The sequence below is a fragment of the Pieris brassicae genome, chromosome 1, assembly GCF_905147105.1.
Source record: "Pieris brassicae chromosome 1, ilPieBrab1.1, whole genome shotgun sequence".
NCBI classification, from domain to species: domain Eukaryota; kingdom Metazoa; phylum Arthropoda; class Insecta; order Lepidoptera; family Pieridae; genus Pieris; species Pieris brassicae.
Window position 1 is genome coordinate 9,125,369 of NC_059665.1, and position 17,783 is coordinate 9,143,151.

General features: G+C 32.9%; 1 protein-coding gene across 1 annotated transcript; it reads left to right on the forward strand.

The window, feature by feature from the left end:
* The first annotated feature begins 1,519 nt into the window (after positions 1 to 1,519).
* On the forward strand, positions 1,520 to 17,290 carry LOC123710013 (homeobox protein slou). The gene is made up of 3 exons (XM_045661667.1): positions 1,520 to 1,950; positions 15,224 to 15,531; positions 16,199 to 17,290. The coding sequence occupies exons 1-3, from the start codon at positions 1,665 to 1,667 to the stop codon at positions 16,442 to 16,444; spliced, it is 840 nt and encodes a 279-aa protein (XP_045517623.1). The 5' UTR covers positions 1,520 to 1,664; the 3' UTR covers positions 16,445 to 17,290.
* Positions 17,291 to 17,783: the final 493 nt, after the last annotated feature.

Genomic DNA, 17,783 nt, shown 5'->3' on the forward strand with positions numbered 1-17,783 from the left:
GAGAAATTCGCGCTAGGACGGTAATGGGACTATATTGTTTTAGCACACTAATTGTATCTAACTAGCTAGTATTAAATAAATAAATAATTGGCAAATAGGTGTTCAGCCTCCTATATTAGGCACACCCCGTCGACTTTTTGGGTCTGAGGCAAACCGGCTTCCTCACGATGTTTTCCTTCACATTTCGAGCGAATGTTAAATGTGGACATAGGCAGATAATCCAAGCTGGAGATCGAACCTACGACCTCAGGGATGAAAGTCGCACGCTAAAGCCATTACGTCTGCACTGCTCTAAATTGTAATAACTACTAATAATATGGAAGATTTATACGACATATTATATAACCAACTATACCTACCACAAATTTTCCTTAGAATGGTGAACACCATCTATATGCGGCAATTTGTATATGGCTTTCGTGCAGTGGCATTTTAAAAGGCCTATTAATCTCTATCATCTATTAAACTAAAAATAAACCTTAAATGGTCCATGATTGACAGCCTCCGTTGCATAAAACATTCACGACAAAAACTCGATAAACTACGAATGATTAGGAATCGCCCGGGATTCGATACAGTTTCTATTTATTTTTAATTGACGATTCTGAATCGAATTGCAATCGAATAGTAAAATGTTTTAGAATTGTTGAAATAAAAAAAGTTTCTTTTAAATGTTACTTTAGTGATGTTATATTTCTATTGGTGATTGGTATAGGTTTCTTATTGAGGAATAAGTTTATTGTATACAATATGGTAGATGTTATCATTAAATATAGATATATGTTCATTTTAATAGATTAACAAAGTACATATAGCTGAAGAAAATAAGACTTTACTAACCGAAACTAAACAGTTTCTCTCGTTAATCCTATTAAAATTTGACAAAACGATGCATTATATTTTCCTTCGAATACGCGTTAAATAAAATACAAAATTGATTCAGTAATAACAAGCGACTCATTATGTAAATCCGAAGTGGGCCACAAATTCCCATCGCAAACTAAAACGCAAAATGAGCAAGTTTAATATGGCCGCTCTCAGGTAACTAAGAGTATTTATAGACCTCTACAAACACGGTAATGGTGTAAACGCTCGCCGCAGCCGAAAGCCATTAAGTTCAAAACTCAATAAACATCATTGTTTCAGCGCTTAACTAGGAAAATAACTCGCGCCGGCCGCCCGGGGCCGCTTTGGCCCGATCTTCACTTCGCGGCGACCTCTAATATTCATAAGTCAATTTCCTGCCCCATTAATACGTAACGAAGTAGCGCAAATGGCCTTATCGCTTGTGCGCGATTACTTGCTCGCCGCTCTCTTACATAATTCAACGTATTAAACGAAATTGTTTAAACCTTATTGCTCGATTACGTTCCTCCACCCCGGGCACGCCTCGTTTCCTTCGGCCAATCGCCGCTCGGCTTCGCTTCTCCCTCCAGCGAGGATCTTCCCTTCCTTTCCTGTCCCCGCCCGGCGTTTTCCCGTTTCCACTGTGCAATGACGTTTCGCTACTAGGCGCAGATGGACGTATGGTGATCGCGCGTGCGTGGATTTCAGTGCGAGCCGAATCGCGTAATGAATAAATGATAGAGACATTGCTTTTTGAGTAGTGCTGTGTTGTGTGAATGACTGACGTTTTAGATGGCGTTTGATAAATAGACGTTGCTATGACGATGCTTGCTATGGCTCGAGGTTCTGACGAGAGAAGAGAAGACGATATAGAGGCAGAAGGTGAAGCGAATGGCGAGGTGGATGTGGTTGGGGTCGAAGAGGCCGCACCGGTGGATCTTACAAGACGTTTGGGGTTAACAAGGCCTCCCGAAAGGTCCGCAATAGCTTTTTCTGTAGAAAATATATTGGATCCCACCAAGTTCACGGGTCGATCTGAGGTTCCTTTGAGATACGACGAGACTTATTGGAGACCGCATTATGATAGGGACGACAGTGATTCTGGTTAGTACAAACAATCTATTTTAAAACGTAACTAAGTATTTATAGTAATCATAACAATGAAACATACAGAAGGTATTTACAAATTTCTTAACCTACATAGTAATAATAAGAATAATTTAAATATTAAAAAAATAAAATTAAAAAAAACTTTTAACACTAGCAGCGTTCCTCGCTGCATTGCGATACTTATTCGTTAAGCGAGTAAAGCACCAGCTCTAGTACCTACCACCTAGTCAGCGGTACCTTCCAGGCGCCAACCTAAATTAGCGCCGGTGCACTTGAACCCCTCGGCGCAAGAGTTTCTACTCCAAAGGGAACAAAATCGACGTTGGAAGAATTTTATATTTGAGCTGATTTTTATTTTTTAAACCGTCGAATTCATGATTACATAAAAATATGTATCTAGGTACTAGGTATAAGGACATCTCTCTCTCGCCTTTAGGTATTCGTTCAAAATAACACATGAACCTTTTTATTTTATAATTTTGTATAGACGTCCACTTATGTTACTTTATATATCTTATAGATTAAGGAATAAATAAAAAAAATCGCCGAAACCTCGTGCTTTATTTAATTATTGCAATAAGATAATGGTTATTGTACGCATTACAGAAAATTTTGTTTATTTGAATTGATAAAACATAAATGGTTTATAAAATAAAAGCTTACTGATTAGGTACCTACTGTAATACTGGTCCGTAAACAACGAAAACACAGGACTATTAAAGTAATAGAAATATATGTTTTTATAATAATATTATTAAATAGCCCGCGCTTACATTCGCTTAGATACCGATCTTGTGATAGTGGAAAGACTACAAAGTCCGACTATAGATATATTTTTGTAATCACAAAAGTTTTATTTTACTTTAATGACTTCCATTCAGATTATTAGATACACACTTATATTCATAATCTATTCAATATACAGATTTGAATTTATTTTATTTATATCTAATATATTTTAAAATTCGTAATATCATTTACGTATAATGTCCGATATTAGTAAATTTAAAAATACTCTACAGGTATTATAATCTTCTTGATTTCAAGTAGGCAATGTAATAATTTTTTAAATCAGTCCGGGAATATTTACCTTTATTATTATACATTTTTAAAAATAAATACAAAAATTAAAAATGCTAAACTTTATTCTATAATATTACAGAAGAGATTTATTTGTACAATGTCACTGTCATAGAACTTTCATATAAACAAAAATTGACGTAGTTTTGTTTTGTGGCAGTAAAATAATTTCATGTTTTATAGTTCCTACTCGGGATAGGCCAACATAAAGACATGGGTAAAATATTATTTTTGTAGATATTGGTCGTTCCAAAATACTGTACAATTTTTTTTTTCTATCAGGAATAGTTTCTACAGCGCATGTGTTAACAAATATTTTATGGATAATTTTTTCACACCTTGGGTTGTATATTATTGCATTTTTATGAGAGATCCCTATTTTTTGAAAATGTATACAATATCAGTCATTGAAGATGCATGCTTTCTAATGGTTTTTGATAATACTCCAGTAGTTATTGTGTGAGAACATTACAAACATACATACAATAATACAAATGTTTCCTCTTTATACTATTAGTATATTATTATTTATAATATATGTAGATTATACATAATAATTGAACTTATAACACATACTTAACGTTAATAATGTATGTGTATTCCATGATAAATAGCACATTTTGTATTAATCGCGAGTTCATAACGTAAACATAGATACAATTGTCTTTGTCAGCAATGTATCAAAAAACAGAACAACAAAACAGAATCTGGTTACAAGTAACAACACACAAGCTCTGCGTATAAATCAAATATTTAATGTGAAAATGATTTTAACGCATACACATAGTTGATTTAACTTGTCATCAAGATATTTCAAAATCAATGCCTATGAGGATAACAGGTTGATGAAACCTAGGCTAGATTATAATTTGATAATCATCAAAGGAGGAATCCGAACAAGTTTCATCTATATATATATCTATATATATATATATATATATATTTCATATGATACATCAAGAAAAGCGTACCAATTCTTAAAACCCGGCAACGCACTCGCGAGCCCTCTGGCATTGAGAGTGGCGGTGAGCTGAACATTAACATACTTTTTACATATAAGTAGACTTTATTTTTACAAGATAAAGTCTCGTAGAACTAGGCGTGTGACAAGATTTTAGTTTATAAGTCGGGTTATTTTTTCAATGTCTAACCATAGCAAACAATATTACATTATAATTCGCGCTATTATTTAATTCCTTAAAAAATGACATATAGTATTTTTTACTTCATACGTATAATAATTAGAAGACTATGAAGCAAATAATTATTAACCTGTTAATGCCAAGGGCGCGCTCTTAATGTAACACTCGTTCGTAAACAATACGAATTATTTAAGAATTTTGTTATTGCATGACTGTGTCTGGCACTAATTAAAAAAATAATTTACATTTTGTTTTAACATTTACTGATACAATAATGAATTATAATATTATGCTGCAAAAATATTTTATTTAGTAATTATCATCTAATTGTTTAATTATGGTTATTGGATTGGAACATATTTTTTTTATCTATTTTTTAGTTTTAGTAATAATGATAAATAATAAAATAAATAAAAAAGCATTTTAATTCTTACTTATAAAATAAGAAGTTAGTTTACTTATATACAATTATTAGTTTGGTTAGTAATTAAGTTTGTATCCTAAATTTACTTGTGTTAGTTTTTCCTTAACCTTACTAGTAAACTATTATTCTACTAATAATTATACATATATTTTTTACACATTCTTTTTTTTTGGGTCTAAGGCGCAAACTAACTGTTGTGGTCTCTGGCAGAATGACCAGCGTTGTGGAATACGTCTGCTCCACAGCATATTGCAGAACAAAGGCCAGTTACTACGACAGCGCACACACTTAAAATGTACCATATTCCTTTTTTAATATTATTGGTATGTTTCTGTGTGTGTTTCGTTATTAATAAATGTTATGTCTGTGAAAATGTCATATTAGCGTTACTCTTGGGACCTTTAATTTTAATTGTGTCGGTGCTTGTATAAAAACTCCATCTGTCCAGCCGGTAACATCTTTGACCTCGTGGGTAGACATCGTCTACTGCTAGATTATCAGTGCTTCTTGTTATTCCTAATTGTTTACATATATATGATTCTAATTTAAATTACGAATGTATTTGAATTCTCATTATAATTTGTATTGCTGTCAATCTCCATTTAAAGTTTGAGTAGGAAGTTAAAAACTTACCTACATGGTTATTATTTAACAACAATTAAAAGCGCGCAATTTTAAATATCGAATTTTATCACACAGTAGCAGGCAATATGGACAAGTTAATTGCTTATTGTGATTTTGATTAGCTACGTGATATTACTAACAAGGTGTCGAATTGTTTAAAACTATTTCCATCCCTATTATTACAGAAATAAGAGCTAAATTATCATGTGTCATAAGGTTGAACAATCTTATCTCAATTATGGACGTGATGAAAGGCTTTTTGTGCCGGAACCGAAAAGTAATTTATGTGTTTATTTAACGTGTAATAATGAGTTGTGAATTGAAATATCAGTTCCGACTTGCGATTGGGTTTTTGTTCATATATTATTAACGATTGTATTTTTGCGTTGTTTTAATATGGGTTTTAATAACCGATATAGGAACATAGGCATATTATATATGGTGGGTGCGGTATAAACGAAGTCGTAAGATTTTTGAGATAGCTTTGAATAGATACTATAATTATTACCTTGTTTTACATTTGTTTGTTAGGTACTGATTCCAATATCAGCTCATCAATAAAATTTTGAGAATGAATAGTGAAACATGATGTGAATAAAAAAAGAGTTTTTTTTACATATATAAAAATTTCTATACAGGTCAATCTTTTGCAATAAGCATTAAAAGTTATATAATATGTTGTAAACAGTAAATAATAAACAAAGCTTATCATACATATTTACAAAAACATATTTTTAGCTTTATTTAAAATGTAATAAACATGCCACAATATAAATTATTAAATTTAGAAAACACCTAACGTTAAGTGTCGCCGTCGCTCATCGACACACTGCCAGAGGGCTCCCAAATGCATTGCTGGTTTTTTAACACAATAATGTTTAGTCTGAGTTTTCAAATTTATGAAACGTATATTATTGCAACTGCCATAATATAGGGAAAGTTTAATTATCAATATAAATGCAAAACCTGGAGTAGGTACCTAAAGTAATTCATTTTAAGTAACAAACCAGAAATTATAAGGTGATTTAAACGTGTATTCTCTTGTGCTCTATTACAACATAAATATTATTAGTTCAGAATAATATTAAAACTGGGGCAAATTTTATAAGATACATTTAAATCTATAGTTATAATAAGTTTTTGTGATTGCGTGAAATAAACACGCAAAACCTAGTATTAACGGGCATATTAATAAGTAATAATAAACACATTCTTTATTAACAGTCACTGTAACAGAATGTGATGCGGTAATTATAAGAAATTAATTATGTATCTGTATAACTAGATGTACAATCTTCACAGTGTATATATGTTGCAAGCATTTTCTATGTTTTCTAGTTACCAATCAATTGTTTCACCAAAAGAAAAGAAAAATTTCTCTTTTCGGTCAGCAACAAATGTCCAAATACGCTAACGGTATTTTTGCGGTAACACTGCCCATTCACATCCTTTATCGTTACTTTCACCTGTTTTGTCTTATTAAACTATTTTTTATTATTTGTATATGGTTTATTACAAAAAATCAATAATAAATAACATTATTATCATTTGGATAAAAAAAATATTATTTCCCTTACGCATGTATTCGACGCCATTCATGTAACACAATCAATCCTTGATAATAATTTCACAGAAAAAAGACATTAATATTTATCTTTTTATGTTAATTGCTAATTACTTCCACTTATCGAACGAATCACTTAAATATTGCATTAATTGATTTTTAATAGTGTTACCATAAAAGGGAAAGTATGCAGTGGCAACATCCGCTCACGGCGGAAACATTAATCTTTTATATTATTCTATTCGTTAATGGATTTATTGCAAGAATAGATTTTAATTATCTATATCCTAAATTATGGGACATTGCCTTTGAAATAGCAAATTAATTAGGATTTGTTTTCGTACATAAATTATCTATAGGAAACAATTAATTTTATTTATCTGGCAACTTATTCAAAACAATGTCTTGAATTCGGATCTTTTTAAGAAAATACGTAATATAATGTATTTGATGATTATTAATAAGATTTTTAAGTATCACGATAATATCTAGGTAGTTATATAATATACAAGTTATAGTAGGTAGGTACTTAGGCAAGCGCTGTTAAATGTATGCTGAAAAGTGAAATGTATCATTATTTCTTCAGAAAAATACTTACACCTTTATGCAAACAATTTTGTAACATTCTAAATGTGGACAAAATGTTAATTGCGTATTTGCTTGTTGTATCGCAGAACTTTAATACATACCGAACTATTTGTGCCTGCGAATGGCTATACTTACAGGCCGTACTCTGACGATGTAATCTCCACTGTTATAAAATCTAAGAAAGCCTAAGACAGCAAAAACGTACAGCATTGGCTCGTACACCTACGTTTATTTCATTTATTTATAAACGAAAAATACGCTTTGAGATCAAGTTATTTCAAACTCAAACTCAAAATAACTTTATTCATATAGGTAAACGAATACACTTATGAACGTCAGAAAAAGAACTTAAATTGTAAATTAACATTTACTAACACTTCGCAAATCAAGGGCGTAGAGCGGGTAAGAAGAACTGGCAAGAAACTTGCCGCTTGCTTGAAATATTAAATCAATCTCTTACATTTAGGATTTTAAATAAAAAAACAGTATTGTCTAAAACAGAACGAGAGTTTATCAAAATAGGAATAGAATTTATTGATAGGTCCATAACTCACTACTTCCTCATAGACTAGTGTTGACAACAAAAACAACTAAACTGTTTCTCTTAGCTTTAAATTGAAGACTATATTTTATAAACATAGCGTAACAACCGATGACGTTGTTAATAAATACCTACCTAATACCTAATACCTAAACGATGTGGATTCGAATCCCAGTCTGAGTATATTATTCTTCGTTTGCATTTCAGGACGGTCCTCTGTCAGGTCCGCTAGTACCTAAAATATAAAAATCAAAATAAATGTATAAAATCCGTCTAAATTAGATTGACTGTCTATCTCTATTATAAAGCTATATACTGCTTTACGAGGAGACATAGAGATCTTATCGCGTAGATAAGGACTAACGTTATTTCCACGCCATTCTCCAATGACTATAACGTTAGGGAGATCGTTGATACTCGGCATTTTTTTAAATCGTCATGTTCGATGCCTACATTGTTGTACACGAGTGGGTTCCGCTTCAATTATAATTGTTTATACTAACTTAATCAATTCTATGTTTCCTATATAAGTTATAATATATATATATATATATATATATATATATATTAGTTTAACAAATTTTCTATAGAAAGCTTATTGTTGGTTTTGTTCGCTTTGCATATAGACTCTTTAGTCACTCATATATATACTTAATAAATGCTACCAATAGTGCATAAAGACATAGTTTCATATCTTATTTTACAGAAATATATAAACGCAAAAAACGACAGTTGACATTAACCACAAAGTATGCCAAAATATTAAAATTGTAATATGAAAGTTTATGTCAGAATAATTTCGTGTAAATTTTAAAAATTCGTTATAAATATGCGAAAATATATGTAATAATACTTGCAAAACCCGCAAACACTGAAAAACGAGCTTTCTTATCCACTACTCGATTGGTCCATGCTAGATAGAGACAGGGAATTCGCCAACATGTGTCAGAGCGAGACAGAGTCAACCCTTCGTCTGCCGCACCCTTTGCGCACCAATCCGTGAAATTAGACTCGTCTAAACGAATCTAACGATTATTTTATTATCCCTTTTACGCTAAGATTTGTTCCTTGCTCACTCAAATAAAAATAAAAGGTGAATAAGCCGTACTAGGGGTCAAGCGAACATAAATTTGCCACCGTTTTAGGTCCGTTTTGGCTTATTTCTCGCTTCTTTAGCTTCCGAAGATAAATTGAACGATTTAGTTTCGTCCTTTAATACGTACTTTCTGTTGTTATGTAATATATTAGGTATATTGACAGTCGGTAGACATTAGTAGGCCATTTTGGCTAATTTATCTAGGCTATATTGGTTGAGATATTGTGACAAGGTAACGCGTCATGTACCTACCTACTAAAGTTTTATGAACTGAAAATATCGTGAACCTTTTTGAATTTAGATTAAAGTTAAAATTCCTCAATTGTTATTCACAACGATACCAACTTAGGGTTGTTTTCACGTAATTTCAGGGTTGTAATTAAAAAGTCAGTGAGCAGTGTTGCCAACATTAAGCCCCTCGTTTACGCGAGAGACTTTCACTTCCGGCACGCTGATTTTACGTAATAAACACCCTTTATTTTCATACAATTGGGCTATGTAGATAAGGCTAAGTCGGCATTTATTACACCCTTTCAGTTATTAAATATTTTTATCATACAGTACAACAGGGCTAGATTAAGTACATAGACTCGTTGATTGTTGACTTCCACATTCTTAACTTTTAATCGGGCCCAGAAGGCTGAATTAGTTTTAGTATAAGTGAAATATAAATAATAATCAGTGGCACTTTTAGGTCTAGGCCTCAGATTTCTGTCTCTGTTTCATGATCATTTGTCTATCCAGGCAAGTAGGCGATCAACCTTCTGTGACACGCCGAGGATATTTTTGGGTCTACGACAAGCCGGTTTCCTCAAGACATTTTCTTTCATCGTTCGAGCTTATGTTAAATGCGCACATAGACTAAGTCCATTGGTGCACAGTCGAACCTACGACCTTCAGAGATGAGAGTCGCACGCTGAAGCCATTGGGATATATATAAATGTATTTCTTAAATTTAAATAAACAGCTGATGAACGCGTAAATTTTACAAATGACAGTTATAACCTGTGTCGTTAGTTTGGTACGTTTGTAGATACCGAAGCCTGTAGAGACAAGATGGAAAGGATTCCATATCGATTCAACACACATCCAAGTAAATGAAGTCTAAACGCCTTAATATCGTTTAACATAACTGCGAACAAGGTCCCATCCACAAAATCACCGAAGCGCGGATCCATTCAAATTACACTTCTCCATTTTCTTCATTTAACAAATTGATGGCCTCAAATAGACTAACATCAAAAACGACTTCTAAGACAGAGTGCTAAAGTCGAAATTTCTGAGATAGCTACCGGAAAACTAGGAGGACGCTTACGCCCAAAAGATAAGGCACAGTTTGGTTAATGGCGTAGCGTTATGGGATTTTTAGCCTTAACAAATAGAGATTAGAGTGCGTAATTGCTCGGCGAGAGGGGCGGGGGGTTGCGGTCCAAGTTTGTAATTAATAAAGTCCTCTCGATTACAAGTGCCTTTCCGCGTTGGGATTTGGAAGTTTGAAACGACATATATTTTGTATAAACGTTTCGAACAACTTTGAAGTTTGAATTGTATGACAAGGGACAGGTTTTGTATTCGACATAATTATTGACATCCTTATTGCTTCCGGCAAACTCCTTTTACGTATAGATACTGTATAGTTAGAGATTGATATATTCGATTGATAGATTATATAATTGTAAAGTATTGGGAAAATGATAAAACGGTAATAATTCAATAGATGTCTCATCTTAATTAAATTATATTATAAAATAAATTTAATTAAGCATTCATTTATTTTAATTTTGGCATTTTAAGACTATGAAGATGGAATTAATTTATTTTAATGAAAAACAGATGTAGTAAGAAGTATTTCATAATTTAAAGAAATCGCTATTATGTTTTAAATAAAACAAACTGCTATCTGCGTTTATGATTAGACTTTAAATTGCTGGCAGCAAGTTTGCATATAAACAAGTGGCTTAATGTTCCATGGACTCCGGAGGTTCGAATGTTATCTGATTCGACATTTATTGTTTCAAGTACTTTCTTTCCTTCAAAGAGTGACGTCTAACATATACGATTTCACACGCGTTCGCTAGCTGTATCACATAGTCGTTACACCGAAGTATATATTTAACCAGCCTGTTGTAGGCTTTTCCTCCCCTCAGTGTAAATCCCCACATTGTGTTTACACTACACGTTTATTTGACCGGCGGTTGGGGGTTGACTCAGATAAAGCTCTACCATATATAAGGAATAAAACGATTTTTTAATAGAATTTTATTACACCTTTGCTTGTAGCACTGCAGTGTTGGTCTTGTGGCTTGTCGTGGGTTCGAAACACGGATTTTTCTTAAAATCCGGATACAAATGCGCATTAAACACGTACGGTGAAGGGAAACATCGTGAGGATACCAGCATACTTTATATCCAAATGGCTTGAGGCTTGAGAAGAGAGAGGATGAGGCCCGGAACTAAAACGTTCTTGTTGAACAGTTTTAGCAATCTATTTGTTTGTCAAATTATGAATATTAATTACCAAAAACAAATGAAAAAAGACAAATGAAATGTGAAGTTCTTGGATTCTTTATATTATTTAAATGTTTACTACTTTATACAGTGTCACAATAAATATTTGTTTATTTTTATCGTCTATGGGCGTAGACACAAAATATTTCAATATATTATATGACTAATAATATCATTTCGCGTTTTTCACAAATTGACGTAATTGGGTCAAAGCCAACTCTAATGTCATAGAAAACATTAATTCTAAAAGATGTAAATTCATGTTTAGTAAAATACCGAAGTGTTGAAATATTTTGTTTAATAAATACACGTCTGGGATTCATATTGTTACACAAAGAACAGCTCGGCAGATTTCGTCTTACAATAAATAACCTCAACTCACGCTCATTCAACTCTATTAGGCAAAGAAAAGCACACAACAGTTGTAGGAATAAGGAATAATTAAAAAAAAACAATTAATAGAGGAACAACGGTTAATACCTACAAACATATAAATATAAATAAAACATAATTCGGAACAGGCACAAAACACTAACAAGATGATATATAATCCTGGGCGTAATTAATAAATAAAATGGGAATTGGCGAATATAAAAACAAGTGCGTCTAAACAAAGGCTTTATGAAGATTTTATAGCATAATTCGACTTAGGGTTCTTCAAGATAAGATCGCACCAATTCAAAAAATCCCGGCAATTCCTTCTGGCGGCGTGTGTGTCACGGGCGGCGGTATCACACCATATTAGGTGAGCCCGTGCCCGTCCTGCCCGTGTGCCTCCTGTACTATAAAAAAGCATCGTATACTATCTAAGCGTTATAAAAAATTCAAAGAGAAGAATATGAAAGCAAACATGGTGGTTCATCAAAGATTACGAACAATATTAATAAAAAAGTGTTTATCGGGTTTCTTGTGAGCCGATCTCCAATGAGTAGAAAAACAAAACGTAGGAATCGTCTAAAATATGCGGAGTTTGTTACAATAACCTGAAGTGAAGAATATATTATTGTACATAAATCTACTGTTATTAAGACACAGTAACTTATTTTGATTGATTGCAAATAATAAACTATTAGCTATAGCTTATATAACAACTAGAAAGGATTGTATACGTGTTGAATGTAAGAAATGTTCAATACTAGTTATCAAACAGTTTTTTAATCTATATTACGCAATTAAAGTTGTCATAAAATATTTTTACGATGCCGTCGAGTTTATCTTAATTTTTCATGTTTTCCACATGATATAATGCCCATTTCCGTTTCCTTCTCATTCGAGCGTTGTCAATGCGAAATAGTTTTAAAGCTTTTAATTTTTAATGTGGCAACATTGGCAACAATTTTCGTCCGGAAACATTAAAATATAATTTATGGCCATTTCGTGGTTAGTGAAATTAGTAAAATACGTTCTAATGGCCGACAGGATGTGTAAATATTAAGGAAATTGTCTCAGTATTTAAGTGTGACATCGGAATCGTTTTTGGAGCGCGAAATGGCGATAAAATCAACATTTATAAGTGTCAAATCGATGTGAAACGGTTAAGCATGTTATAATACTGACAGCGCGCTGGATGTGCCCTTAATTTGTAGGTTATAATTAATCTGTGCTCATGTGTTCTTCATTTAAACTGTCGCGATCGAAACTAAAGTTGTCCGTGGCTGCTTTTATAGCTTCTTTGTTCTCTTATATGATTCAGTCCTCTTTGTTTTGATAAGGTTCTGAATTTAAGTATTAAAAATAATAATATATTAACAAAATTAAAAAGTTTGGCTCCCTTGGCAGTGTACTTTTAATGCCGGCAGCCTCGCTGTATTGCGATACTTATTTGTTGAGCGAGGAAAGCATGAGCTCTGGGGTCACCGGTACCTACTTGCCTGCCTAACCTTTAAAGGGAAGAAAGTCAAAGTTGGAGGAAAGACTCATATGTTTAAGCCGTTTATTATTTTCCGTATGCGCTACGGACGCAATAGTACAACTATTTTAGTATGAAATAGTGAGTGAACTCCTGATCCGAATTCTAATTCGATCTTCCTTCTGTACAAATTCGATCCGAAACCTGAAATTATGGTATAGCTAGGAATAGCATTCAAACAACTTAAACAACACAGCGTCCCTATTTTGAGTCGGCGTTGAAAATGAATTTTTATACAAATAAAATCGCCGAAAGCGACCTTTGAGAACCCGTTGCAAACATGTGTTGATTAGAACATAATATATTTATAATAGACAATCGACAGGCTTCCGTTGGGGCATGTCCTGTTGACTGATATATGTGACTGTTCGAGCTAAATTAAATGCGCTCATTTTGGCGCGTCATTAGCAGATAATAAAATTTATTTAACTGCGTTAGTCGCATCAGTGCAAATGCCTAGTAAATCATAGGTGATTTTGTAATAATAATAATAATTTATTGCAAGAATATGGTACAAAAAGGTGGTACAATAGTAAGTTCGCATATACTGCCACATACAATGGCGCGCAAATTTGTCTTTAACGCAGTTTTACGTTTTACATTATTAGTCGTATGAATTAGTCAATTTTTATATTATTTGTATCGTACATGATATGTAATTAAATGTTATTAAATTTATATCAACTGTATGATAATTCAAATGTATACAACTATAATAGTATAAACTATATACATTTCAAACTTTATAAATTATCTTACCCAAATCTTTTTTTAATTGTATAAGAAAAGTACTTGTATTGTAATTGAAATAATTTTGATCTTTTAATAGGGCAAAACTCACATATTAAGTATCCCTCTCTGATATTGGTTTAAATAAAATTTTCCATGTATGATATAGCTTTCGAGATAAACATGATTTTATTCGTTGTTAAATAATGTTTTTAAGTTAATAAATATTCGTTTTTTTAATATTCTCGTCTGATTTATATAAATAATAACAATCCGATGTGTTCGTAACAATTTAGACAAAGCTGAAATTCCTTTGAAAAAAACTAATAACAGTAATAATACTAAATATCGATACTGCTTTAAAACCACAAAAGTCAAGGAAATGAGATAGTCTTTTGTTTAATACATTAGCTTTAACTATTTAGATACCTAGAACCAATAGAATACCAATCGGTCTTCAGCTACCTTGGACTAAGACGAACAATTCACATTACTCGCGTGTCTTACTAATTGTCTGTAACAAAACAAATGAAATTGTTCATGGCTGGGCCTAAAATAAACTTAGCCGACGAAATGTTAAAGAGCATGTAAAAGTTTCTCACTGGAGTTTTAAATGTAATATTTTAAAAAGAAATCAGAAAATACTTTATTTGTCTATGGTAGGTATATCATAAGATTAAAAATCCCCAAAAAGGTATTTATTTCTTGAATTCTAAGGTAAGGTAAAAATCTTTTTAGGTAGAGAAAAATTAGAAAAATGTTTTTTTAGGCGGTACTTAGGTTTTTATTCCGCAAAAGCGAAAAGTCGCATATCAAAATGATCAATATGTTGGTATGTAGCTACTAAAAACGTAGGCTAAGTAAAAGATCATATAAGGGTAAAATGTAGTAGTAGGGGCAGCTAAAGAAACGCGACAATTATAATAATTATTAGCGAAATTTAAATAAAGATAATTATTTGAATAAAAGCGCGTACGCTAGACAGATTTCGGGCTGCTTTTTCCTTTCGACACTGAAAAGTATATTGAGTGTTCTATTTCTAATAAAAATTTCTTGTTTCAGTCAAAGACCACCTTCAGTCCGACATCGAAGCCGACGATGTCGAGACAGACGACCAGACATCCACCATGGATGATGACATCCTCACCCAATCGGACCTTGACGAGAACGGGGACCCGAAAAGTCCTAGCAGTTCCAAAAAAGGCAAAAGTTCCCGAGACTCAAAGGGTGGTACTAAACCAAGGCGTGCAAGAACAGCTTTTACCTATGAGCAGCTGGTTTCTTTGGAGAATAAATTTAAGACTACAAGATATTTGTCGGTGTGCGAAAGGCTTAATCTTGCTTTAAGCCTTAGTTTGACGGAAACACAGGTTAGTAAGATTCTGATCTCGAAATGTAATTTTTTTTACTTAGTGACACGCGTGTGAGTAGAAAAAATCAATCAAAGAATAAAGATTATTCCTATATATCTATTTGTTAACGTTCCAAAAGAATTTAAGTATCTACTGAATTGGATTTAGATTCTACACAGGCATTACTTGGCCTATATTTGGCATGTCTATGGTTCCAAACACAAACACAGCGTACGCTTATAACAGCTCTCAGTTACACCCATTCAAATACTCATTTACGCATATATATATAAGGTCTTATATGACTTGTGTTAATTAGAGGTAACACTAAGGCTACTTTTTCTTTATATAAAATATTAAACATGCACCATGTACCACAACACAGGGTGACTAGCGATAGATGACGTTTATCACAACAATATTCCTGTAATGAATCAATATAGTAGTATTTATTATTAGAAATATAGTAATATTAAGTATATTTAGGTATCTTTGAAACAGGAAGGATATTACGTTTAGGATATTAGTACGGCTCTAGAGTTGCGTGGTTCTTATGCGCGACACTTAAATGCATAGCCGTAAATTAGTAATTATTTAACTGTGCTTATCTCGCAAAAATCATAGACAATACTATCTGTAACTTCTTGTATAGAAAGAATAATTGTATCTCAATTTTCGTTCTCAGGTCAAAATATGGTTTCAAAACCGTCGCACAAAGTGGAAAAAGCAAAACCCTGGTATGGACGTCAACAGTCCCACAGTTCCACCCCCGGCGGGAGGCTTCCCCTCAGGGCCCTATCCAGGAGGCCTTCTCTACTCCCACGGCGTGCCCTACCCCTTCACAGGTCCGGGCCCCTACGCGCCATACTTCCACCACCTGGCTGCGAACCACCACCACTCACACGGATCCTTGGGTCATTCCCACACGTGATTATGGCAGCGGCCAGGGTCCCAGGACCCGAGGGTCGAGAAGGAAAGCGAATGTGGACTATCAAATTGAAGTCAAGGAAATTAGAAAAATGTGAATAGACGTTATACAGTTCTCGCCTTGGTATGGTGAATGTGACGCCTCAATACTATAATACATAGTAAATGGGTCATAATTCAAAGTATTTGTAGCTAACAGCCAGCTTGTAGGATTTGTATGGACAGCCTTATTATATGTTTATTTTGACTTATTTCGGCATATGCTATTCGTAATTCTGTTTGTGATTATGTTTACTAGATACCGTTAAGTTAATGTGATGACCTTGTAAGAAACCAAAAATGTGAATTTAATTAAAGTGTTTATTTAGTGCAATTTAGTGTAAGTGAATTATGAATCGGATGTGATATGGTAACATAAGATTTCATTTTGTAGTTTACGATAAAATATCGAATTTCATATGTATGATCCCGTTAAATACAGCTGTAAAAATTATTTACCGTCCATATTGCAAGCATTGTCAATAAAATATTACTTTAAGCAAAATACCTTTTTTAAGCTCAGTTTAAATTATGTCATAAAAGCAATGTTCTGAATATGTACAATTAGCTTTCTTCGGATATAATAAACGCATCATGTACGCAAGACAACGCTACAATAATATTTTCGATACTTGCTAATCTATATATATATGCCCATCGCTCTATAACCTTTTCGGTCTGGACTTCAAAGTTCTGTATCTGTTCTGTGATCATTTCTGATAGGCAAGTAGGTAATCAAACTTCTGTACCTAGCCAGTCCAATTTTTGGGTCTAATCCCGTTTTATTCACGATATATCTTTCACCGTACGAGTGAGTTTTAAATACGCACATAGACAGAAAGTCCATTGGTGCACTGTCGGGGATAGAACCTTCAACCTCAGGGATGAGAGTTGCACTTTGAAGCCACTTATTGTAAATTAAAACAAGAGAATATCTCATTAACAACTCTGTAAACAAAGGTTTCTTTAATATTGCGGTCTGATTGGTTAAATTACATATTATTTAGATTAACACGATTATTATCTTGTCTTATTATTATTTTGGTTATTTTGTTCATATTATAATTAGTTCTTCATAATCCATTGTCAAAACGTTGCATCATGATTACCTTAACACTAACAGTACACAACACTACAAGTGTATTCCTGTTGAAGAAATAACTCTTTAAAGTTAATTCATTTATTTTTATTTTTATTTGTATCTTGCCTGATGCCTTGCGGTATTTTGACGAATGGTTTTCGATAGATATTCTCGTATTGTAATGTATATGTTGGCAAGAGTTGAGCGCATGCCTTTTTTAATT

Bases quoted from the DNA above. Each gene is read 5' to 3' on its own strand.
- LOC123710013 (XM_045661667.1), top strand. From the start codon at position 1,665: ATGACGATGCTTGCTATGGCTCGAGGTTCTGACGAGAGAAGAGAAGAC. The intron at 1,951-15,223 runs GTTAGTACAAAC...TTCTTGTTTCAG, and splicing joins TAGGGACGACAGTGATTCTG to TCAAAGACCACCTTCAGTCC. The intron at 15,532-16,198 runs GTTAGTAAGATT...TTTCGTTCTCAG, and splicing joins TTAGTTTGACGGAAACACAG to GTCAAAATATGGTTTCAAAA.